At 42.2% G+C, this 26,114-nt stretch overlaps 2 protein-coding genes across 2 annotated transcripts in view; both read right to left on the bottom strand.

Moving 5' to 3' along the window:
- LOC143974017 (cytochrome P450 2J6-like) overlaps positions 1-26,114 on the bottom strand; it is an 80,406-nt gene that overhangs the window by 21,285 nt on the left and 33,007 nt on the right. The window lies entirely within an intron of this gene.
- The window catches only part of LOC143974019 (cytochrome P450 2J6-like), a 46,397-nt gene continuing 35,265 nt past the window's right edge, over positions 14,983-26,114 (bottom strand). Inside the window, exon 9 of the mRNA XM_077474989.1 lies at positions 14,983-17,781. Within this exon, the coding sequence (XP_077331115.1) occupies positions 17,603-17,781 (179 nt within the window). The 3' untranslated portion in view covers positions 14,983-17,602. The remainder of the gene's footprint in view (positions 17,782-26,114) is intronic.

The following is a 26,114-nucleotide window of genomic DNA, read 5'->3' on the forward strand; positions in this document are numbered from 1 at the left end:
TATCAACATGCTGCACATCAACATTACGCCCATTCCTCCACACGTGCCACGTCTTATCCAGGGCGCCATTGCATGGGAGGTCTCTTTCCATCTGCGTGCGGCACAAAGGGTTGGTTTTGGCAACCACCGGGTGTCTCAGACGCTCAGGTGGTGGCGCCTCCTTCCCCACATGCAAGCAGCGTGACGATGGGGGGTGTGCCTTGGCTGTGCCCTTATAGGACTGTCCCTTGTTGGCCTCTGTGTTGCTATGATCATTTGTATTGTCTTGATAGCAATAATATAGAATTAGATTTAGTAGGGGCATATGTTTACAGAGGATCTTCCCCCTCCATTGATATGTAAATAAACCAGCTGGATAGATTTGGAGCTGAGCAGAGGAAGTTGGTGTATGCAGGAAGTTGGTGGGAGGGGCTTGGGGAGCTTTTGAAAGAAACATGTGTTCAGACAAGAGATGTGTTTTGGAAGGACGATGGAGTAACACATGGCTGCTGGAAGCCGGATAACTTTGGAGACATTTTAAGTTGGACTGAGCAAGGAACCATGAAGGACATTACATCTTAAACCCTAAAATGAGTAATTGTTTTGTTTACTTAATGTGTACATATTGTACATGCTTATATTTGTAGGCATATTTTTGTAAGCTATGATTTGTGTTGTATTGTGCTTCCTATAGTTGTATGTGCAGTTTTTCCTGTTTAGTAAAGCATTGATACACTACAGAAGTCTAAGGCCGCGTACACACGGGCGGACTGTTCGCCCAACTTAGTTTGTCAAACAATCCGACAAACAGTCCGCTCAAAATTTGCATGATCGGACTTGACCACACACGATGAACGAACAGTCCGCTGAAAGCGTGCGCAATGACATGAACGGCACGTACGACGGGACGAGAAATTTGACGTCCAATACACTGCAATGCAACCTTCGCCGTGTAAATCCTTTCTGAGCATGCGCGAAACTTAGTTTGTCGAACAAGCCTACACACGAGCGGACTGTCCGCTGAAACCAAGTTACCGGTCTTACGGAAATTCCGAAAAACTTTGTTCGACAGACTGTCCGCTGAAACTGTCCGCTGAAGCCCACACACGAGCGGACTGTCCGCTGAAACACTGTTCAGCGGACAAAGTTGGGCGAACAGTCCGCCCGTGTGTACGCGGCCTAAGTTTCCTTGGTTTTAGCGCAAAAACTTTAATAGATAGATGCAAATCATAATAGCCTTATGTCCTGTTTGCGTTTTCTTGCATATAGTGTACTCCAACGGATCTTGGTACCTATGCTCTGCTATGAGATAAATTGATCTATCTTTGGTTTCTACATTCCTCTGCCATGAGAGTTCTGTCATATTTATCAATACATCTCAATTCCCGTATTCTTATTTTGAATATGAGATACTCTGTGTGCCATGGAGTTTTATATATTTGCTATTATTGTTATGTTTTACAGAAGCCCTCAACAGACGTCGTTATGTATATACAGGTATCCCCACCCCCTGGGATCTAGCAAATATGTATGTCTGTCGCTCTGTGGTGGGTTGCGGTTGTGGCACATGCTCCCTCAGTCTCCGCAGCTGACACTACTGGTGGGCCTCTGGTTGAATTAGCCACGCCATACCTACTATACACAGCAGACCTGTTTGTAAGTATTACTTTGGTATTGGTTCCATCCTAATATGTGCATCGTTCCCTTTGCTATATGCTAATAACTTTGACAATTTTGTACCTTGTTTTAGATTTATACCACGTGTCTGCTCCTGAAGAGTGGCAATAACAAACCACAAAATGCATTGAGCTAGTTTTAAACTGTTTGTACTTATATTTTTTACAATTTATGTTACATCTTATACAGTTTTATGGTTATTGGATTGAGATACCACCACCCCAGGGTCTCTTCCTACCACACCCAGGTAGTTTGAAGGTCATTTATATCATTGTAGTCATTGCTGCAATATGCCAACAATATACATGCACGTGTATACCTATGAAATTCTATGGGTTATATATTAACACTATCATTTATTGTTTTTATCATGTATCTTTGGTCTTATTGTACCTATACTGCCCAAGGGCCTTAATGGCGACTATGTTAGGCCTAGACTGATTGGATATGCGCTGACCATAGAAGTGAAAGAAAGCAGAAAAGGGAACAAAGCAGAGGTGTACCTAGAAACTTCAGGGCCCCAGTGCAAGAAACCATGAAGGGCACCACTGACCTCCTCCAGTGCCCCTGTTCATCCATCCTGGGGCTCTTCTCTCTGAGCCTGGGGCACTTCCCACTGATCCTGGGGCTCTTTACTCCAGGCCATTTATTAAAAAAAATAAACAGGGGCGCAGGTTCCTATTAAAAATGGATAGTATTTATTGGTACTAAATGCATAGTACACTTACAAATAAGCAGCTCTATATCAGCATGGATGAAAGGGACCAAGATGTGCACACAGGCAAGCAGGGCTGTATGAAGCAGAAGCAGCTGGCAATCTAGCATAGGGGGACCAACTCAGTGTACCAGTGTCCGCCTTAAGAAGCGTTACCTGCCACCGCCCCACCTCGTTGCCATGTTCTACGTTCATCCAGGGGGCGGTAAAGTGATTTGAAGGTGTTTCTTCTTTTTCAAAGCCCTTCATTACGGTCCTGCAGCCAGACCTTTCCTGCTGTCAAGGCCCCCCCCACAGGGATGCAAAACCAGGGCTCAGTTGCAGGTAGTTAGCAAGGCAGAACTACCTTTGCGACCCTGCTAGTTCCACCACAGTTTACTATGCTTCAATTATGAATGGTACAATCACTCACTGCACTGTGCTCTTTCAGAAAAGGAATGGGCCAGTAAATTACATATTTCCCTGCTATCCATCCTGACACATCCCACAAAGCAGCTGGCAGGAGAGGAGAGGGAAGCCAGCAGCAATGCAGGGTGTACCAGGTGAGCACACAGGGAGCCTGGCCATCATTCATCCTTCATTTACATGAATTGATTCCCTCAATTTTCCTTCTACAGCCACTGAATGCAGGTGGGAAGGAGAGGAGGAGAACTAGGCATTTCAGCCAGCTGCAGGCAGAAAATGGAGGGGATTGGTTTGTGTATATGCTGCCCTCCTGTCCAGATGTGAACAGGAAAGCCACACATGGGCCTCTTGGAACATGGAGCTAGGTCACAATTGTGATCCCTGCGACCCCTAATGGTATGCCTCTGGAACAAAGGGGACTTATGGGGGAGGCAGTCCATTTCATGCTGTACTTCTACCAGCTACTGTTGGGGCCCCTAAGAAGTGTTGATACATCGACACAGCTTTAATAAACCAGCATGCAGTATAGGTGCAGAAAAAGTGCAGCTTAGTTGTTGTATACTTAATGTCCTGCCTCCAGAAACTCAGTCCCTGCTAACAGTGTGAACAGTGTGCAGTACTATCTCACCATTCCCTATGGTGTGGCTGTGAACTCTCCCTGTAGAAAGGGGCCCCCCTCAGACTCTCTACAGCATGCCTCTGAAGATTAAGCAGTGGGAAGTAGAGAGTGAGAGGATGCTTTGGTCTACCTGTGACAACAGTTCAGATGCAATTGCTGTGGTATGTCCCCACCCCAGATGACGTCTTTTATGACGAAACGCGTCGGGACTCCACTGCAGCCGTGTTTTATACTGATAAGCGCTTAACCTATTGTACACATGTGAGTTTATTACTTTTATATTTAATTTTTTATATAAAATGGAATTACACTATTTTTGGTCCCTGTTTTCCTTTATATGTGCTCAACTACTCCTATGGATTTGTATGGCTGGAGATAAAGTACTTCCCAACACGCGAAAGGATTAGCTATATTTGAAATCCCCCTGGAAAATGCACTGCTGAAGGAATCTGCATATATATGCATGAGTTTATGCGATCCTCCAAATGTAAATTTGTGTGGATCCAATAAATCTGGTAAGCGTCCAATTCGCTTGGTGACAGGAACATCACGTGGTGAATGCATGAGTTTTTATGAAGGAGGTATAAGATATTTCCTGCACACTTGTGGACCATACACGGATATTATACACAAGAGACTTTGTATTTTCCTGTTGGGACTTTCTTTTTTGATTTTTTTCTTTTATTTTGAACTTCTTTTTAGAATCACTTTATAGTCACAGCTATATGCATACATAGCAATTAATGTTTATATGAGATTTATAGTAAAGTCTTATATGTTACGTGCACTATTCCACATTGTGAATTTTCACTGAATGTATAGGTATAAGTTTATACATATATGATGTTTTTGGAAGGATGGCATAAACATGCCTAGTTTTTGAAGCGCTACACTTTTATACAGCATCGATTACTTTACACTTTTTACCCTAGTGGTGTGTTAGCAGCTCTTTTTTATGTTATATTTTTATAAGAATAGCGCAGTGTTTGGTTGAAAGTTTTTGCTGTGGTATGTGCTGTGATGACTCGGGTGCCTCTGCTGGTCTGGCTTCTCAGCAGTCTGGTTAGTATGCAGCAGATGTGCTATTATCAGTACCCTCAGCACTAAGAGAGAGTCTAGCTGAACAGTCTTAGAAAAGCATCTCCACACCTCCTTCTTCCCCCGTGTCTCTTTAGAATGATAGTGCAAAAGGTCCATAAGTTTCACAATATGGTTTACTTCCTGGACTTCAAATCCCATGATCCTCAGCATTATGCATAGGAATCCATAGGCTTTTCTGGCTATAGTTCTCCCTCTGATGACTGGAGGAGATACTGCAACACAACATTTAGCATAATGGCAGAAAGTGAAAGTAAACTGATTGGAAAGGAGGAAATGTCTCCATTTTTCAGGTTTCTGTAGTCCAGAACCTGGCTACAAATGTAATATGTAGATGCCAAAAAGGAAACCATTGTACCTTAGCAACTTGCACACTGAACCAAGTGAAGAAAGCTGCAAAACGGTCAAAAGTGCCACACTAGAATTAAAATCTTACTGGTGGACTTTCTTGTAACTTTACAGGTCTGGATTACATTCATGGCATGTCACAATATACAGCAAGAGTATAATTTTTCAAAAGAACTCTGCCTTTTCACATTAAAATCAGTTAAAAAGCTACAGACAAGGGAGTAATGTAATCTCTCTGAATAGTTATATAAACACTTAGACTGGGTTCACACTAGTGTGAATTGGATGTGGGTTTTTCCACATCCAATTTGCATGTAAGGAGACTGTGACTGGCTCTCAATGGAGAGCGGCTGCGGAGCGGTTTGCATAAGAGTTCTGTGCGTCTTCTGGTCCGTTTCAGGTCTGAATCCAGCAAAAAATGCAGGCCTGATTTGTCCCTAAAACAGGGAGAACAGGGATGCACTGGACCCCTGCTGGAAGCCAGCAGTGTGAATCCAGCCTTATATAATACTTAGCAAACATGCACCTAACATGACAAAATATATCCAATGCCAGGTCCACTTTCTCAAGGCAATGTGAAAAACAAAGTGACAGGGTATGTAAGTTGTATCAATCAATAAATCACATTTTACCTGTTATCAGTTTAATAGGTTCATGTTCAAAATGCTGAAAAAAAAATCTGATTGGGTGCTGTGATTTGCTGCAATTTACACATCTCGGTCTTTATAAAAAAACTACTTATATATTGCATAAGGCCAACAGTGTTAAGTAGGGAACAATAAACCTATTTGTCTTTACACCAAAGCTTTTCAGGGCAATTTTTTTTACTGGCAAAATGGCTTGTTCTCATAACTGGTACACCCTTTCAATTCATCATTCAATCAATTTGTATACCTATAGATAGAGTGAAATAGGAGTCTACAGACTGGTTTCTGGTAAGGGTCATGTTTTTTTCTGCATTGAAATGTAATATGTAGAAAGTGAATTACTTTACAGAGCTTAATTTAACACTGTAATCTGGTAAATCCCATTTATTAAAGCACAGGTGCAAAGTACATAGGCTTCTGAAAAGACGTTTTCATATTTATCTAATTGCCTATTATATATTGTTGTAAACAATGATTATTATGCTTTGTAAAATAGCACAAATTCAGCTGTTTGGGAGATTCATTCAAGCATGTAACTACAAGGAATGCAGAAGGTACAATCATCCAAGTTGTATGAGGTTATTGGCCCAAGCTGTTGCTTCCGGCTATATGGCTAAAGTAAAGACTCTTATCCATATGTTAAAGCATTGCAAATCATGCACAAAAGCAAAATTAGGGGGCGCACGCCACATAGATCAACTACGTCCAAACTAACAGAGGCTTCAGCTACAATCCCCGAATATTGTAATAAAAAAATCAACCAGCGCTAAAAATAACAGTGAAAAAAATTATATATATAAGATGCAGCTAGAATACTGTAGGTCAAATTACCAAATCCCACATTAAAATTAAAATATCTCAGTACAGCGCAAATACAAAAATTCTTTAAAGTGCAATACTAAATAAATAAATAAATGGAAAGTCCAAATATTAAATGATAGAATATACAGTGATCAAGGAAGATCAAAAAAAGAAGAAGAGTCCACTTGTGCAGTGTGTCTTCAATCAGTATATCCAGTGACGATGTGATCCCTTCACCAATGAACTAGTTGGACTCTCACCTCATCATATGGACCCCTGATAAATCAGATAGGTCAAAAACGCATGTTCCCATCAAGGGTGAAGTGTAGGGCTACAGCAGACCAAACGGAAGCGTTTCCAGATACAATCTCCTCAATGTCATCGAATCAACGTGATATCATGTATGAAAAAGAACAGGCAAATCTAGTGCTCTCCGTTTATGCCAATTTATTAAAACAGACGAATAAAAAACAAATTTCCACTCACATTTTCAAGCACTGATCTCCAGTGCTGAGTGTAAAGCAGGAAGTAACATGCATGGATCAGTGTGTCAGCTGGCGGATGACGTCACGACGCGAGTCACGTGGTCCGTACGCGTTGCGTCCCAGGGAGTAGGCGGGACTTCATCAGCGGTGACGGAATAACGTCGGACGGCCGCTTTATACCAACACACTAAATTTAAACCAATAAAAAACGGAGTTGTGCGCAAGACAAGTACCGCTAACAGCACGTAACGAACGTGACACCGGAACATACATCTGCGCTCACTCCAGACACAGAGAAAAGAGAGAGAATATATAAAATATATTATATGCGCTACAAAGAGCTAAAAAAAGAAGGATAAAAATCAAACCAGGGGGAAGTATACATTAAGTCTGCTAATTGGCAAAGAAATAAATCCCGGTAATTTTCGCATAAAATATGCAAAGAAAAAACGGGATATTGCCTATGAGAGCAGTACATAATAATGAAACTAAATGAATCTCCCGGTAAGTCAAATATGACCAACATTAAAAACTAACAAATATACCCGCAAATGCCGCTGACGTCATCAGAAAGCTACACTGATCCACACATGAAATAATAATAATAAACAAACAAAAATAAGTACATACAAATAAAAAATATATAAAATATAAAAAATATATGTGAAAATAAAAATAATAATAATGAAATGAATAATAATAATAATAAATGAATTAATAAATGAATAATAATGTAATTCATTTATTATTATTATTATTCATTTCATTATTATTATTTTTATTTTCACATATATTTTTTATATTTTATATATTTTTTATTTGTATGTACTTATTTTTGTTTGTTTATTATTATTATTTCATGTGTGGATCAGTGTAGCTTTCTGATGACGTCAGCGGCATTTGCGGGTATATTTGTTAGTTTTTAATGTTGGTCATATTTGACTTACCGGGAGATTCATTTAGTTTCATTATTATGTACTGCTCTCATAGGCAATATCCCGTTTTTTCTTTGCATATTTTATGCGAAAATTACCGGGATTTATTTCTTTGCCAATTAGCAGACTTAATGTATACTTCCCCCTGGTTTGATTTTTATCCTTCTTTTTTTAGCTCTTTGTAGCGCATATAATATATTTTATATATTCTCTCTCTTTTCTCTGTGTCTGGAGTGAGCGCAGATGTATGTTCCGGTGTCACGTTCGTTACGTGCTGTTAGCGGTACTTGTCTTGCGCACAACTCCGTTTTTTATTGGTTTAAATTTAGTGTGTTGGTATAAAGCGGCCGTCCGACGTTATTCCGTCACCGCTGATGAAGTCCCGCCTACTCCCTGGGACGCAACGCGTACGGACCACGTGACTCGCGTCGTGACGTCATCCGCCAGCTGACACACTGATCCATGCATGTTACTTCCTGCTTTACACTCAGCACTGGAGATCAGTGCTTGAAAATGTGAGTGGAAATTTGTTTTTTATTCGTCTGTTTTAATAAATTGGCATAAACGGAGAGCACTAGATTTGCCTGTTCTTTTTCATACATGATATCACGTTGATTCGATGACATTGAGGAGATTGTATCTGGAAACGCTTCCGTTTGGTCTGCTGTAGCCCTACACTTCACCCTTGATGGGAACATGCGTTTTTGACCTATCTGATTTATCAGGGGTCCATATGATGAGGTGAGAGTCCAACTAGTTCATTGGTGAAGGGATCACATCGTCACTGGATATACTGATTGAAGACACACTGCACAAGTGGACTCTTCTTCTTTTTTTGATCTTCCTTGATCACTGTATATTCTATCATTTAATATTTGGACTTTCCATTTATTTATTTATTTAGTATTGCACTTTAAAGAATTTTTGTATTTGCGCTGTACTGAGATATTTTAATCCCCGAATATTGGCCATGCCCCACTGATACATTCTACCCAGATTTGACATACAGTGTCTTGCGAAAGTATTCGGCCCCCTTGAACTTTTCAACCTTTTGCCACATTTCAGGCTTCAAACATAAAGATATAAAATTTTTATTTTTTGTGAAGAATCACCAACAAGTGGGACACAATTGTGAAGTGGAACGAAATCTATTGGATTTTTGAAACTTTTTTAACTAATAAAAAAATGAAAAGTGGGGCGTGCAAAATTATTCGGCCCCCTTGCGTTAATACTTTGTAGAGCAACCTTTTGCTGCGATTACAGCTGCAAGTCGCTTGGGGTATGTCTCTATCAGTTTTGCATATCGAGAGACTGAAATTCTTGCCCATTCTTCCTTACAAAACAGCTCGAGCTCAGTGAGGTTGGATGGAGAGCATTTGTGAACAGCAGTTTTCAGCTCTTTCCACAGATTCTCCATTGGATTCAGGTCTGGACTTTGACTTGGCCATTCTAAGACCTGGATACGTTTATTTGTGAACCATTCCTTTGTAGATTTTGCTGTATTTTTGGGATCATTGTCTTGTTGGAAGATAAATCTCCATCCCAGTTTCAGGTCTTTTGCAGACTCCAACAGGTTTTCATCCAGGTCCTGTATTTGGCTGCATCCATCTTCTCCTCAATTTTAACCATCTTCCCTGTCCCTGCTGAAGAAAAGCAGGCCCAAACCATGATGTTGCCACCACCATGTTTGACAGTGGGTATGGTGTGTTGAGGGTGATGAGCTGTGTTGCTTTTACGCCAAACATATCGTTTTGCATTGTGGGCAAAAAGTTCGATTTTGGTTTCATCTGACCAGAGCACCGTCTTCCACATGTTTGGTGTGTCTCCCAGGTGGCTTGTGGCAAACTTTAGACAAGACTTTTTATGGATATCTTTGAGAAATGGCTTTCTTCTTGCCACTCTTCCATAATGGCCAGATTTGTGCAGTGTACGACGATGATTGTTGTCCTATGGACAGACTCTCCCACCTCAGCTGTAGTTCTCTGCAGTTCATCCAGAGTGATCATGGGCCTCTTGGCTGCATCTCTGATCAGTCTTCTCCTTGTCTGAGCTGAAAGTTTAGAGGGACGGCCAGGTCTTGGTAGATTTGCAGTGGTCTGATACTCCTTCCATTTCAAAATGATCGCTTGCACAGTGCTCCTTGGGATGTTTAAAGCTTGGGAAATCTTTTTGTATCCAAATCCAGCTTTAAACATCTCCACAACAGTATTACGGACCTGCCTGGTGTGTTCCTTGGTCTTCATGATGCTCTCTGCGCTTTCAACAGAACCCTGAGACTATCACAGAGTAGGTGCATTTATACAGAGACTTTATTACACACAGGTGGATTCTATTTATCACCATCAGTCATTTAGGACAACATTGGATCATTCAGAGAGATCCTCGCTGAACTTCTGGAGTGAGTTTGCTGCACTGAAAGTAAAGGGGCCGAATAATTTTGCACGCACCACTTTTCAGTTTTTTATTTGCTAAAAAAGTTTAAAATATCCAATAGATTTCTTTCCACTTCACAATTGTGTCCCACTTGTTGGTGATTCTTCACAAAAAAATAAAATGTTATATCTTTATGTTTGAAGCCTGAAATGTGGCAAAAGGTTGAAAAGTTCAAGGGGGCCGAATACTTTCGCAAGGCACTGTAGTAGTAGAGGTGAATCAAGCCTTATGCATTGGAGTAATGCATGCAAGTTAATGCATTAAGTTATTATGCATTAAGACCCACTTGTCTAAGCTGGGAGACCACCTTCCTGCAGTGAAAAAAGGGCCTGACTCTATTTTTAAATACAGTGCATGGCACTTGTGTTGCGATCTGCAGTGCAGGTGCGTTGCCTGATCCTTTAGTAGTGAATTGGGGTGGCATTCAAAATGAATTGCCCTATAACACAGCACAACTTGCGCATTGCAGTAAAGTGTGGTATAATGTGCATATTGCCACGTTACCACAATGAGAAGATATGAATGGACCTTCATGATCTTTGTTATTGGTGCTGCCTATGCTGAGGAGATTTCCTTACCTCTTCTTGTTTCTCCAGATAGAAAGTAGTAGGAAATCTGTCCTGTTGAAAAGCTTGCAGAAGTTCTAATGCTTTGACAAATTATTCATTTTTTATGTCTGAAGTGATACTTTAAGGCTAGCCAGAAATTGGCAAATGTCTTTCCTAGATCACCAATGGAGACTACCTGTCCATTGTAAGGGACATTTTCTGAAAGCAGTGGGCCTCTGTGCAAGATTAGAAGTTGGGCCACCCATCGCAGCAAAAAGTGGGCTGTTTCTAGGTGCTGTGAATACTAGGTGTGGCTTAAAGAGGTGTGGTAAAAATAGAGTCTGGACTAACATAGTATAGAATGAGACGCTGTTGAATAGGGAATGTACAGTATAGTATTTGTAGAGATACATTGCAAGGGCCAGAGCCAAACATTAGATGTTGGGGCACCTGTTCATGGGTCAGTACTAAGTGTCTGACCTTTCCGTCACTTACTTTTCACATATGATTTACTGCTAACCCCTAAATTCTGCACCACTTGCTATTGACCTCTAAGGCCGCGTACACACGCGGGGACTGTTCGGCCAACTTTGTCCGCTGAACAGTGTTTCAGCGGACAGTCCGGCCGTGTGTGGGCTTTCAACGGACAGTTTCAGCGAACAGTCCGCTGAACAAGGTTTTTCGGAATTTCCGAAAAACTGTCCGCTGAAACTTTGTTTCAGCGAACAGTTCCCTCGTGTGTAGGCTTGTTCGACAAACTAAGTTCCGCGCATGCTCAGAAAGGATTTACACGCCGAAAGTTATAATGCAGTGTATAGGACGCCGTATTTTTCGTCCCGTCGTACGTGCCGTTCACGTCATCGCGCACGGTTTCAGCAAACTGTTCGTTCGTCGTGTGTGGCCATGTCCGTCCATGCTAATTTTGAGCGGACTGTTTGCCGAAACTGTTTGACGGACAAAGTTGGGCGAACAGTCCCCGCGTGTGTACGCGGCCTCAGTCACCACTGACCTCTAAGCAATACATAATTTATTGCTAAACCCTGACCTCTGCATCACTTGGTACTGACCTCAGAACTCTGCATCACTTGCTACTGACATCTAAACTCTGCTTTATTTTCATAAACCACGAATCAGACCAAGACAGAAGTACAGTTAAATCACACTTGTTTAATAATAAAAGTAAAAAGAACAAACGTAGTCAAAACATAGCCAAAATTCAGTAACCGGAATGGATAGTCAGCCAAGCCAGAAGTCAGGGATCAATGTGGTGGACGTAGTGCCCCAGTAGAAGTCCCCTGGGACGAAATGCATAGGGCCTGGTTTCTATGTTCCCTATATTGCTTTTAACATTGTGATCACTATTTTATTTTTATTTTTGTATGCTGGTTTTATGCCAATAAACAGCTAACTTGTTTTTTGACCTACACCATGGGAGGCTGTTGTCCCTTTTTGTTTTATATATGATTTGCTCTGTGAGCCTCTTCTATACCAACCGGTGACTCATTGTTTGGTGGCTACTCCCCCATCCTTGGATTCCATTAAGAGAGGTCTGGAGCTCCTGTGGACATTGTGGATCGCTCCCTTTTGGCTAAAGGGCTATCTGTGACCTGCTGCATCATCCCTGAATGATCGAGGATTTACCTGTTCATGCTCAGTAGACCTGGTATTGTCCACATGCAGGTCCATTGGCTCTGGTAAGAGTATCCATCTTTTACATACCTGTTTGATGTCACAGTCTTCAGATGCCCATCGGATCTTCCTCTGTCTTTCCATAATATGAACCACTGTATCTGTGATTGACTCATCGACCTTTGGGATTAAACTATTTTTCATTTTTTATATTTGTATTTAGTCTCCATGGACATTTACTGTGCTTCACATGTTTGGGTGTTAAACTGTTTAACAGTTTAACACAGTGTTTTTCAGGAACACATTTTTTGCACTTATTGTTGTTTACGGCATATCAGTACTGTTTTTATTGTTATTGCTACATTGTTATTCTCCTAATGTAGTGGAACAGCAAGCAGGATCTGAAGCCAGAAGGGATGTCAGCAAAACAATTCTTTTAACAGAAATGCAGGAAATTGTCTCTGTGATGTTGATCAAGGCAAAGGCAGAGATCTTCTGGACTGGACAGCTTAAGTAGGCAGGACTGACATGCAGGATATCAACAGTAACTTTGAAGAGAGATGGGAGATGGCAATTAGCCAACAGCTGAGCGGCCAGCTCAGAGAAGGAAGGGCTAAGCCCAGCCCTGACACTCGGTCCCTGGCTTGGCACGCAATAATGCTCTGCATGTGTCACCTCCACTGGCTGGGTCCCTGGCTTGACCTCTGCTGAAGTTTCCCAATTCTTCACTATCTCTGATACTATCTCAGATACTTGCTTCAGCTACTCACAGTGGTCCCTGGTAAAAAGGTGGATGGTCCCTTAGTGGCGACAGCTTCGCCTCTACCTCCGACCATGACAGGTTCTCTGGCCGGAAGAACTGTTACTTCTGGTTGGACTGCAAGCCACAATCCCAACCCTACGCTGCTCTCTTGCTTCTGAATAGGCCCTCAGATAGCCTAGCAGCCAGATGTCCCAGGGATAGGCCCTAGGTCTCTGGCCTAGCAGCCCAGGGCAATACGACACACGTCCACCTAGACAGCCGTCCAGGTGGCACACAACCCCGGATCACCTGACTCCACCCAAATAAATGGTTTTCCCAGCAGGCCAAGGGACAGAAGAAAATCTCTGCTCATTGGCTGAGATACCCCATTCATTCCTAATCTGTCCTTGCAATGCCCTTGTCTTATCTAATGTCACCAGATACCCGGCCACCTAGAGACAGAAGAGAGAAGTGCAGCAATTCCAGAATTAGGGTGAAATCAATTGACCTCCTAGCAATTGACCAAGGTAACTATCACTTGGCTGATAAATTTAAGAGAAACCATGCCTAAACATCAGGGTGCTACATATGTATTAATAAAATATATTTGTTTTTCTCTATATGATGTGCGACTAATTATTTCAAGAGGAAGTCTTCAGCACCTTTAAAGTCCCAATCTTCTTTACCTTTTGTATACATCTTTAATCCGGAATGTATTCAACTGAATACATTCAAATATAGAAAACTTCTATCGTCCGTGACCTGATCCTGTGCTTGCTTCTGCGTTTACCTGTTTTGGACTCTGCTTGTTCCTGAATCCTGATAAGCCATTGCTGACTCTGGCTAGTGATCTGGCCTTGCCTTCTGCCTGCTGTTTTGGACTTTCTCTGCTCGCTCAATATCGACCCCGGCTCTGACTCTGCTTTGGTTCATGATTCTGCACCTCCGCTTCCTGGCTAATACTGACTCTTGCTTGGCACCTGCTCCTGCACCTGCCTGCTTGCCAGCTTTCCTGCAACCTGCTGTTCTATGCTTTCACATCTTCCAGAGTATCTTTCATCTGCTTGTTTACCAGCCTGCTTGTTGTCCGCTGTTCTACACCTGCTACTGTGTCTTCGCATCAGCCAGCTCTTCTGTCTGTCTGCTCCTTGGCACCTGCTGCATGAATCTCCTGGACAGGATCTCCTACAGGGCACCTGTGCTACCCCTTGCCCTGTTATATCCTGTTATCACGTTTAGGAGAAACAAGACAGGAAGTGTAAGGGGAAGCACTCTCATCAGCCTGGACCAGGTGCGTGACACACACTGAGGGGTTGATTTTCTATAGGCAAATAGACTGTGCACTTTGCAAAGTGCATTTGCTCCAAAGCTTAATACATGAGCAGAAGCTCTGCTGACTTCCATCATCCAATCATGTGCAAACAAAAATGCTGTATTTATATTTTCCTTTCATGTGATGAAAGGACTCCTTTCAGATACCTTAGAGGTCCTGGGTTCAGATCTGGACCCTGACATATTATTCCATTCCTCCTTCTACACATTTATTTTCTGTAGAGTACTTTTTCCTCTTCTGTTTGCAGCCTCAATGTTTTGGATTTTTTTTCTGTAAATTCAAATTCATTGCCCCTCCTATGATCTTCTAGTAATCCACTTTCTTTCTCACTATCTGGGCTCCTGACTGCTTAGTACCCCAAACCCTACCTTCAATTCAGTCCCATAAACCCTTATTTGATTTAAAATCTGCTCCAACTGTCCTCTACCCCTGTCCCATTAAGAAATCGTATCTCTGCCTTCCTTTATGCTGCTTCTTCTAGCTATCTGGCAGCTTTGAACCTGTTTGTACAAAAAAAAGCCTCAACAAATAAACAATACTTGTGTTTGTCATTAAACATTTTTGGGAGACAATTAGATCAAAATAAAATAACAAAGATCAAAAAATTTATTTTAGGGAATTGTTCAAAATTTAAACATATTACACTGTAATACAAACTAACTGTAAATCAATCTGCAAAAGCATATTGTACATTCAGGCAGTAAGGCTAAGCTGTGTGATTTTGGTGAACTTGATTTAACAGTGAAATCAGTGATTTTTTATTTGTTGCCATTTCATGACAAGTGGCTTCTAATTCCACCAAGCACTCCTAGCATTAAGGCCACTTTGCTTTATGTGTGTTATTTATTACTCGTCAATAAATCAGCCTGCTGTCCCTAACTGAAACTTTTTCGGGAGCCATCCATAAACATGAACAGGGCAGAAGAGTGAATAGGGGGAGATATAAGTATACTTGGGTGGACATTTTAACTTGAGTTATTGAGCTAGGTTGACAACAGCCACAAAGAAGAACCTAGAAAACAAGCAAAAAGCAGCCCAGAAATTCCCATAAAAAATATAACATTTCCTTATGTATCTTTCATATATTTAAAGCGGGATTCCACCCTAAAGTGGAACCTCCGCTGATCGGATCCCTCCCCCCCTCCGGTGTCACAATTGACACCTTTCAGGGGGGAGGGGGGTGGAGATACCTGTCAAAGACAGGTATTTTCACCCACTTCCGGGCATAGACTCCCGTGGGAGTCTACGCCATTTCCTGCCCTGCCGCGCTGTCTGCTGGGACACACACGGGTCCCAGTGACAGCGCGGAGATTTCCTATTGCGCGGCGCGGCTCGCGCATGCGCAGTAGGGAACTGGGAAGTGAAGCCGATTCGCTTCACTTCCTGATTCCCTCACCTAGAATGGTGGCGACAGCAGCCGAGAGCCGAGAGATCGATCGGCCTCAGCTGCCGGCATCGCTGGAACCCGGGACAGGTGAGTGTCCATTTATTAAAAGTCAGCAGCTGTAGTATTTATAGCTGCTGGCTTTTAATATATATTTTTTTTGGTGGAATCCCTCTTTAAATTAAAATTTTTTTTTTAAAGCATCCATAACTGGAATTTGTGTTTTTTATGTCTGCCTGAAGTTTAGGTTAATGCTCACCAGAAATAATCCTGGTAAATACGGCTGATAGTTTTCTAACCAAAAATACATATAAGGCCATATATAACCGTTTTGCTGAAGAAGGGTAAACCTTTTAGAAAAACATACAAAATTCTCTAGCATTTCTATTAAAATTACAATGCTTATTAAAGAAACATTTAAGAATGTAAATTTGATCATGCTCATAGATGGAAAGATATTTTTATCTAATGCTTTACAAAAATGTTAAAGTTTACATTATTGAAAAGTTTGTAGTTAGTCACTCACATTGTTTGGAAACTTTTAGACAAATTCACAAATTACTATTTACTGGTCTTGTATACTAAATAAATGTTTCTCAACTTTTTTTTAATCAAGGCACCCTTTAAAATCCTGCACAATCTTAAGGCACACCATTCTAAAATATTAAAAAACTAAACTGATAGGTTTACATTAGGGTTGCACTGATGCCATTTTTTTACCGCCAAGTACAAGTATTGATACTTTCGGTCAAGTACTCACCGATACCAAATACTGATGATACCTTTGCGGTGCAATTTGTGCCTATAGAAAATTAATGGGCTCAAATCACACTGCAAAGAAGCGCATGCAATTTGAATAGGAATGCGGTGTGATTCCTGTCTAAATCGCATGTGGATTCCCCCACCACTCCTGTTTGAACTCAGGCTGAAATCACTATAAAAGCCTAGGTTCACACAGGAGCATTGTGGAAAACCGCATGTGATTTGGACAGGAATCGTACCACATCCCTGTTCAATTCGCATGTGATACTTTGCAGTGCGATTTGAGTCCATATCTTTTGTATGGGCTCAGATTGCACCACTAAGGTATTGGTTTCAGGTATTGGAGCATTTTCACAAGTATGAGTACTCATGAAAATACTCAGCATTGGCACTGATACCGGTATCGGTGCAACCTTAGTTTACATAATGCAGCAACATCCACACATATAGGACACCCAACATTAGATAATTTATTCCTCCACATTTACATACTGGTACTGACTAGTATTCCAATGTTTCTCTTGTTCCTCAGATTCACTCCCTCACTCAGCTAATGTCATACCAGTGTTAATGGAGAGGGGCAAACAAGGATGCTCAAGCAGGAGCTCAAGATCCCCCTTATAAACCAATGTCATTGGTTGTTAGGATGCCGGTGGCTAAAAGGTTGTAATGGTGCACAATAAAAACCTGTGGCTTTGTGTAACTAAAGGGCAGGCTTCATCCACCCACTGGCTTCTTTGAAGCTTTTGGGCATTTTTTAGGCATTTTGCCAAGGCCACCCTGAGGAAACCTGAAGGCACCCTGGTTGAAGAAGGCTGTACTAAATGATACACACAATAAAAGTCACAATAAAAGTTTTGCTTTTCTAAAACAATAACTAAAAATGTTGCTGCCATAGTAAACTGAAAGATAATTAAACTATACATGCAGTAATGTTTAGCAAGTTGTATTTGCCTGGGTAGATCATTATGCAGACATATAATTATCAATATTCAGTCTGCGGAACCCTATAGCAGTCAAACAATCTTCCATATCTAAAGTTGCATCCTTATTTGGCAGATACTATCGAGGTAAAGCACAAATCTCATAAGGATGGGGCTGCAGGTTTGTCTTAAAGACATATTGGGTGTTTACTTCTGTAACTCCTTCTGGTAGATGAAAGCTGAATGATCGCATTAGGATAGTGAAAAATATAAATAGCTCATAGCGGGCAAGCTGCTCTCCGATACATACTCGGGCACCTGTAGACAAAGAAAAGCAATAACCTATTACCTTTACAAATATGAAGATTATGCCATGAAATCACAATTAAATGTACTAAATATAGAGGGAGATTTACTAAAGTTGCAGAGAGCAAAATCTGGTGCAGCTCTGCACAGAAACCAGCTTCCATGTTTTATTGTCAAAGCTTTAGTTCACACTGGGATGACTTGTCAGGCGACTTAGCCGCCTGACAAGTCGCATCCTGTTCTGTACAATGGAACCGTTCTAATCGGAGCGACACAAGTCGCTCCAAATTAGAAAAAGGTTCCTGTACGACTTTCGGGGAAACTTGAGGCAACTTGCATTGACTTCTATAGAGAAGTCGTTTTGCAAGTCGCCGCAGCAGTCGTGTCCAGGTCGTCTGAGGCAGTGGCGCTGCAAGACGTGCTGCCTCAGTGTGAAACGACACTAATTGAACAACCTGAAGTTTGAAGCTGATTGGCTACCATGCACAGCTGCACCAGATTCTGAGTGCTCCGGTTTTAGTAAATCTGCCCCACTCATGCTTAACAAAATAACAAGATCAATTTTATTCACTTAAAGATTTGGTCGTGATATTGCATAATCAGCTACAGTAAATTATATCCACATGATTTAATCTTAAATCCTGGCTCAACACAGCAGTACAACACCATTGAAATAACTATTTTTTTGTTCTATAGCAGACAATCTTGGCACTTGTTATGATCAAAATTACCACAGAGGTGGCACTTAACACATGTAGCCTACTCCGCATTTAAATGCAGCTGTTTACGTAAGTCAGTGTCTGGCACGGCACCACTCTGTGCTAAGCGCGTGCATCAGCAAACACAGGAGTAATTTCCTCCCATGAAAATAAGTCTGAGTACAATAGAATGTAGTCAAGATCTATGATTACTAGGGTCAGGTTTTCTGCTACCATGGACTTGAGATGAATCTTATGACGCGTACAGACAACCGGACTTTCCGGCAGACTAGATCCGACTGTCTACCCGACGGACTTTTGTCAGAGTTCCGACGGACCTTCCGAATGAATGGACTTGGCCACACGCGAACGGACTAAGTCCATTCGAAAGTCCGTTCGTTTTGAACGTGATGACGTAAGACGTGACTAAAAAAAGGAAGTTCAATAGCCAGTAGCCAATAGCTTCCCTTGCATCATATTTGGTCTGTCGGACCAGCATACAGACGAACAGCTTTCCAGATAGGAATTGAGTCCATCGGACAGATTTGAAACATGTTCTATTTCTAGGTCCGTTGGATTTTTTATGTGAAAAATGATTGGATTAGCCCACACATGATCGGATTGTCCGACAGACTGATTCTGTCGGACCTAGTCTGCCGGAAAGTCATGTTTACGCGGCATTACAGGTTTGAAATGAGCAGCCCTAGCAGATTGCCCTGGAAGATGTTCAGTCACAATGCAATGCATGGACAGCGGGCTTAGAAAGGCCAATCAGAGGACCTTTAGTTAATCCAGCCCCCTCATTATAAAAAGGGAGCACATGGAGCAGCCATAGTGTCAGTGTATTCAAAGCTGTTGTGGGGAAAATATAAGGAAGTTTATGCACTGCTTAGGGAGAGATCATGGTCAGTTAGAAAACTGTACTTTAATTCTGATTGCTAGCTCTTTGGGCAATCAACAATAGGGCATGGTGAAAAAATATAAACTGAATGTCTTAATGAGGGCACACGTATTATCTTGCAGCAAAAAACAGGGAAAATACCTGTAGGCTAAATAAAATATAATTGAAAAAATGACAATGAATATAAGGACAAGGAGATGCTAACTAAACCAAATTTCAAGGGTTTACTAGTGCATCATGGCAAAACACAAGGATGACAGTGGTGTGCTTTTATAGTCAAAGGACTAAATTTAAGTAATATGATCTCTATATAGGGGTGACTTCACAATGAGTAGGCAAAAAATGGCAATCCTGACAATACATGGACCTCATAAGGGGCAACTGTATACAACATACAGACATACAGGCAGCAGTTACAATACAGTTACAATAAACAGGCAGTAAATAGGCCATCTTGTGCATAAAAAAGCCTACATGACAGTATGCTGCAACCAATGTGCAACTGTGACTATATGGGGGCAACAAACCGGTAATCATTGCTATATGCAGATGACAAACCAGCAATTGTGACAACGTGTAGCCAAAAATTCCGCCTCCTTCGTTCCACAGCAAACATTCCTACTTCACTCCCAACTTCCAGCAATAGTTCCCCCCATCCATCCCCAAAGCCTAACTTATAATAAGCAAATAAAATCCTTCCATCAGTAAAAACCTTTTCCATCAAAAATCCCCCTTCCCCATGCAAACCTTCCACCAGAAAATCCACTCTTCTAGAGCAGCACCCAACAGCAAACTCCACCACCCCCGAAAAATCCAACAGCAGCAATCTTCCCCCTTCAACTAAAACACTCATCTGAGCTCAGGTACAGTGACACCTGGCAAAGTAAGAGACATCCTTCTAAACTTTTCCTTCTCAGTGTCATGGAAAACAACAGTGCCAAGGAGGAGCTTGGGAGAGCTTTCTTTAGCTTGTACCACCTCTGTGTCTGAAGTCTACCAGGGCTGCCCCCCTCCCCTTTCCCAGGTATGCCACCGGTCCTGTTCACGCAAACTTTTTTTCCTTTGCAGCAAGGCAGGTCAAACTGCCTTTTAAAAGTGAGCTTTTGTTTGAAGAGTGGTTGATAAGACTTTTTTGCATATACAGTATGTCACAAAAGTGAGTACACCCCTCAAATTTTTGTAAATATTTTATTATATCTTTTCATAGGACAACCCTGAAGAAATGCCACTTTGCTACAATGTAAAGTAGTTAATGTGCAGCTTGTATAACAGTGTACATTTTCTGTCCCCTCAAAATAACTCAATACACAGCCATTAATGTCTAAACCGCTGGCAACAAATGTGAAAATGTCCAAATTGGGTCCAAAGTGTCAATATTTTGTGTGGCCACCATTATTTTCCAGCACTGCCTTAACCCTCTTGGCATGGAGTTCACCAAATCTTCACAGGTTGCCAATGAACTCCTCTTCCACTCCTCCATGATGACATCACGGAGCTGGTGGATGTTAGAGACCTTGAGCTCCTCCACCTTCCATTTGCGGATGCCCCACAGATGCTCAATAGGGTTTAGGTCTGGAGACATGCTTGGCCAGTTCATCACCTTTACCCTCAGCTTCTTTATCAAGGTAGTGGTCCTCTTGGATGTGTGTTTGAGGTCATTATCATGTTGGAAAACTGTCCTGTGGCCCAGTCTACAAAAAGATTATGCTGTGCTTCAGTATGTCACATTACATGTTGGCATTCATGGTTCCCTCAATGAACTGTAGCTCCCCAGTGTCGGTAGCACTCATGCAGTACCAGGCTATGACACTCCCACCACCATGCTTGACTGTAGGCAAGGCAAACTTGTCACTGTACTCCTCACCCGGTTGCCGCCAAACACGCTTGACACCATCTGAACCAAATAAGGTTAATCTTGGTCTCATCAGAGGACATGGTTCCAGTAATCCATGTCCTTAGTCTGCTTGTCTTCAGCAAACTGTTTGCAGGCTTTCTTGTGCATCATCTTTAAAAGAGGCTTATTTCTGTGACGACAGCCATGCAGACCAATTTAATGCAGTGTGCGGTGTTTGGTATGAGCACTGACAGGTTGACCTCCCACCCCTTCAACCTCTGCAGCAATGCTGGCAGCACTCATACGTCTATTTCCGAAAGACAACCTCTGTATATGACGCTGAGCATGTGCACTCAATTTCTTTGGTCGACCATGGTGAGGCCTGTTCTGAGTGGAACCTGTTCTTTTAAACCACTGTATGACATTGTTGCAAAAAAGGGGTCCATTACCCCCACCTATGACTGCCCATTACAGTAAGCAGCATTAGAGGGCAAATAGATTTAAACAAGGACAAGGATAAATCCAAGGAAAAAATCCAAGCTTTCTTACTGACCAGCCCACTGACAACTGAATCAATCTATTAGTATGCATTAAAAACAGGGTTTTAGTCTGCACACATTTGCAAATACATGCGTAAGCTACAGGCCCTGTCAAGGCACCTTGGTATCTGTAGTTCCTATCCCTGACTGATGAATGACTCCACAGTGGAAGCACATGCATTCTGATGAGTAGGTGGAGGGTAGATGGACTGAAGGGTGCCCACCCCTTCTTAAAGGTACAGGAGCACCCAGCAAATCACACAATGGCCGCAAAGGTTTCAGTGCATTGCCTGACCAATATAACATTGTTGCAAAAAAGGGGTCCACTACCCCCACCTATGACTGGCCATTAGACATGTGCATTCGATTTCGTCCGAATGCATTTTCGTCCGAATTTCAGCTATTTTCGTTTTCATTTTGACAAACGATAACGAAAGCACAAAATCCGAAAAACGAAAGATCCGACATAAATAAATGCTTTTTCGTTTTCATTGTTACAACAGTTCGATATAGAATAGGAGATTCCACATGACTCTGACAACAATCTGTGTCTATAGAACCCGTGGTCGAATGTGCTTAACCTTACCTCTATTAGTCCAAGATTATATAGAGAAAATATTCGACAGAGAAAAAAGATTTGACAGAGAGAAAAGATTCTGCAAGTTACTGTCCTAAAAAGTGTTTGGGGACCCGGGTCCTGCCCCAGGGGACATGTATCAATGCAAAAAAAAGTTTTAAAAACGGCCGTTTTTTCGGGAGCAGTGATTTTAATAATGATTAAAGTGAAACAATAAAAGTGTAATATTCCTTTAAATTTCGTAGGGGGGGGTTGTCTATAGTATGCCTGTGAAGGGGCGCATGTTTCCCGTGCTTAGAACTGTCCCAGCACAAAGTGTCATTTATGCAGGAAAAAAAGTCCTTTAAAATCACTTGCAGCTATTATGAATTGTCGGCTCCGTAATACAGAGAACACTCATTGAAAGTCATTGATAAAAAAATAAATAAATAAATAAATAAAAAAGCGTGGGGGTCCCCCAAATTCAATTACCAGGCCCTTCAGGTCTGGTATGGATATTAAGGGGAACCCTGCCTCAAATTTAAGAAAAAATTTGACGTGGGGTTCCCCCTAAATATCCATAACCAGACCCTTCAGGTCTGGTATGGATATTAAGGGGAACCCCGCATCAAATTAAAAAAAAAATTGACGTGGGGTTCCCCCTAAAAATCCATACCAGACCCTTTATCCGAGCACGCAACCTGGCAGGCCGCAGGAAAAGAGGGGGGGACGAGAGAGCGCCCCCCCCTCCCTCCTGAACCGTACCAGGCCACATGCCCTCAACATTGGGAGGATGCTTTGGGGGTCTGTGACCCCTCAAAGCACCTTGTCCCCATGTTGATGAGGACAAGGGCCTCATCCCCACAACCCTGGCCAGTGGTTGTGGAGGTCTGCGGGCGGGGGGCTTATCAGAATCTGGAAGCCCCCTTTAACAAGGGGACCCCCAGATCCCGGCCTCCCCCCTGTTTGAAATGGTAAGGGGGTACAAAAGTACCCCTACCATTTCACAAAGAAAGTGTAAAAAATGGTTGAATAAAACAAACACACTTTTGAAAAATTCCTTTATTAAAAAAAAAAAAAAAAAAAAAAGATTCCAGCGGCGGTAATCCACTCTTGCTATCCAGCGACGGACGGTCATCTCTCCAGCGATGTCTCATGTCATCCAGCGCAGCGATCCATCCTTCTTCTGTCTCCCTAACGGAGACACTGCAGGCATTCCGGCGGCTGACGTTTCTTATATACGGAGGGCGGGGCCACCCGTCACCTGACCCCGCCCCCTCTGACGCAAGGGGAAACCCGGGGTTCCCTGTGACGTAGGGGTGACCCGCACCCCTCTGATGTAACACAGGCAGGTTTCCGTTACATCAGAGGGGGGCGGGGTCACCCATATGTCACGGGGAACCCCGGGTTTCCCCTTGCGTCAGAGGGGGGCGGGGTCAGGTGACAGGTGGCCCCGCCCTCCGTATATAAGAAACGTCAGCCGCCGGAATGCCTGCAGTGTCTCCGTGGAGGAGACAGAAGAAGGATGTATTCGCTGCGCTGGATGAGATGAGACATCGCTGGAGAGATGATCGTCTGTCGCTGGATAGCAAGAGTGGATTACCGCCGCTGGAATCTTTTTTTTATTTTTAATAAAGGAATTTTTCAAAAGTGTGTTTGTTTTATTTAACCATTTTTTACACTTTCTTTGTGAAATGGTAGGGGTACTTTTGTACCCCCTTACCATTTCAAACAGGGGGGGGGGGGCGGGATCTGGGGGTCCCCTTGTTAAAGGGGGCTTCCAGATTCTGATAAGCCCCCCGCCCGCAGACCTCCACAACCACCGGCCAGGGTTGTGGGGATGAGGCCCTTGTCCTCATCAACATGGGGACAAGGTGCTTTGAGGGGTCACGGACCCCCAAAGCATCCTCCCAATGTTGAGGGCATGTGGCCTGGTACGGTTCAGGAGGGAGGGGGGGCCGCTCTCTCGTCCCCCCCTCTTTTCCTGCGGCCTGCCAGGTTGCGTGCTCGGATAAAGGGTCTGGTATGGATTTTTAGGGGGAACCCCACATCAATTTTTTTTTTAATTTGACGCGGGGTTCCCCTTAATATCCATACCAGACCTGAAGGGTCTGGTTATGGATATTTAGGGGGAACCCCACGTCAAATTTTTTCTTAAATTTGAGGCAGGGTTCCCCTTAATATCCATACCAGACCTGAAGGGCCTGGTAATTGAATTTGGGGGACCCCCACGCTTTTTTATTTATTTATTTATTTATTTTTTATCAATGACTTTCAATGAGTGTTCTCTGTATTACGGAGCCGACAATTCATAATAGCTGCGAGTGATTTTAAAGGACTTTTTTTCCTGCATAAATGACACTTTGTGCTGGGACAGTTCTAAGCACGGGAAACATGCGCCCCTTCACAGGCACACTATAGACAACCCCCCCCCTACGAAATTTAAAGGAATATTACACTTTTATTGTTTCACTTTAATCATTATTAAAATCACTGCTCCCGAAAAAACGGCCGTTTTTAAAACTTTTTTTTGCATTGATACATGTCCCCTGGGGCAGGACCCGGGTCCCCAAACACTTTTTAGGACAGTAACTTGCAAATTAGCCTTTAAAATTAGCACTTTAGATTTTGAATGTTGGAGTCCCATAGACTTTAATAGGGTTCTAAAGTATGCTATATAGTTAGCTCCGTCGAATCTTCTTTATACATTCGACAGACACCATAAGCCTTCCAAGACAGATTCGACCGTAATTCATGTGGATTTTCGGACGAATGCAATTTTTGAACGAAAAACGAAATAAATAAAAACGAATTTCGGGAGTAACTAAATAAATTAAGTTTTCGGACGAAAACGAAATTCCGAAATGAAATATTTTACTCTGCACATGTCTACTGGCCATTACAGTAAGCAGCATTGGAGGACAAATAGATATAAAGGCCAAGGATTTCTTTGACTTCTTTGGTCGATCATGGTGAGGCCTGTTCTGAGTGGAACCTGTCCTGTTAAACCGCTGCAGCTCAGTTTCTGGGTTTTGGCTATTATCTTATAGCCTAGGCCATCTTTATGTAAAACAACAATACTTTTTTTCAGATCTTCAGAGAGTTCTTTGCCATGAGGTGCCATGTTGAACTTCCAGCGACCAGTATAAGAGAGTGAGAACGATAACACCAAATTTAACACACCCGCACCCCATTCACACTTGAGACCTTGTAACACTAACGAGTCACAAGACACCATCGAGGGAAAATGGCTAATTGCCCCCAATTTGGACATTTTTACTTAGGGGTGTACTCACTTTTGCTGCCAGCAGTTTAGACATTAATTGCGATGTATGTGTGTGTGTGTATGTATATATATATATATATATATATATATATATATATATATATATATATATATATATACAATTTTTTTCACATCTGCCTAAAACCTTTGCAAAGTACTGTAGCTGTTAGGCTCTGTTCACACTACTGCGACCTGAAAGTTGTGCGACCTACGGTGTGACTTTTGCCACGTGTCCTCCTGGGGACTTGTGTACTACTTTGATGCGATTTGATGCAACTTAAGAAGCGACTTTTGGGAAGGAATGCCTGAGTAATCTTCCTGTAATGTCAAATCCCAATCACATCAATAAAGATGAGGATCTGACTTGGTGCGACTTCCACCGAAGTCTATAAGCACAAGTCAGATAGAAGTCACCTTGAAGTAGTACAGGAAACTTTTCTAAGGTCAGAGTGACTTCTTCAGTAGTGATGATTAAGACAGCTCTCATTGATTAACATAGGATTTCACATCTCACGTGACTTGGGGTCTTAC

Source organism: Lithobates pipiens, unplaced genomic scaffold (genome assembly GCF_037356315.1).
Source record: "Lithobates pipiens isolate NorthernLeopardFrog02 unplaced genomic scaffold, aLitPip1_a1.2 Scaffold_13, whole genome shotgun sequence".
NCBI classification, from domain to species: Eukaryota; Metazoa; Chordata; class Amphibia; order Anura; family Ranidae; genus Lithobates; species Lithobates pipiens.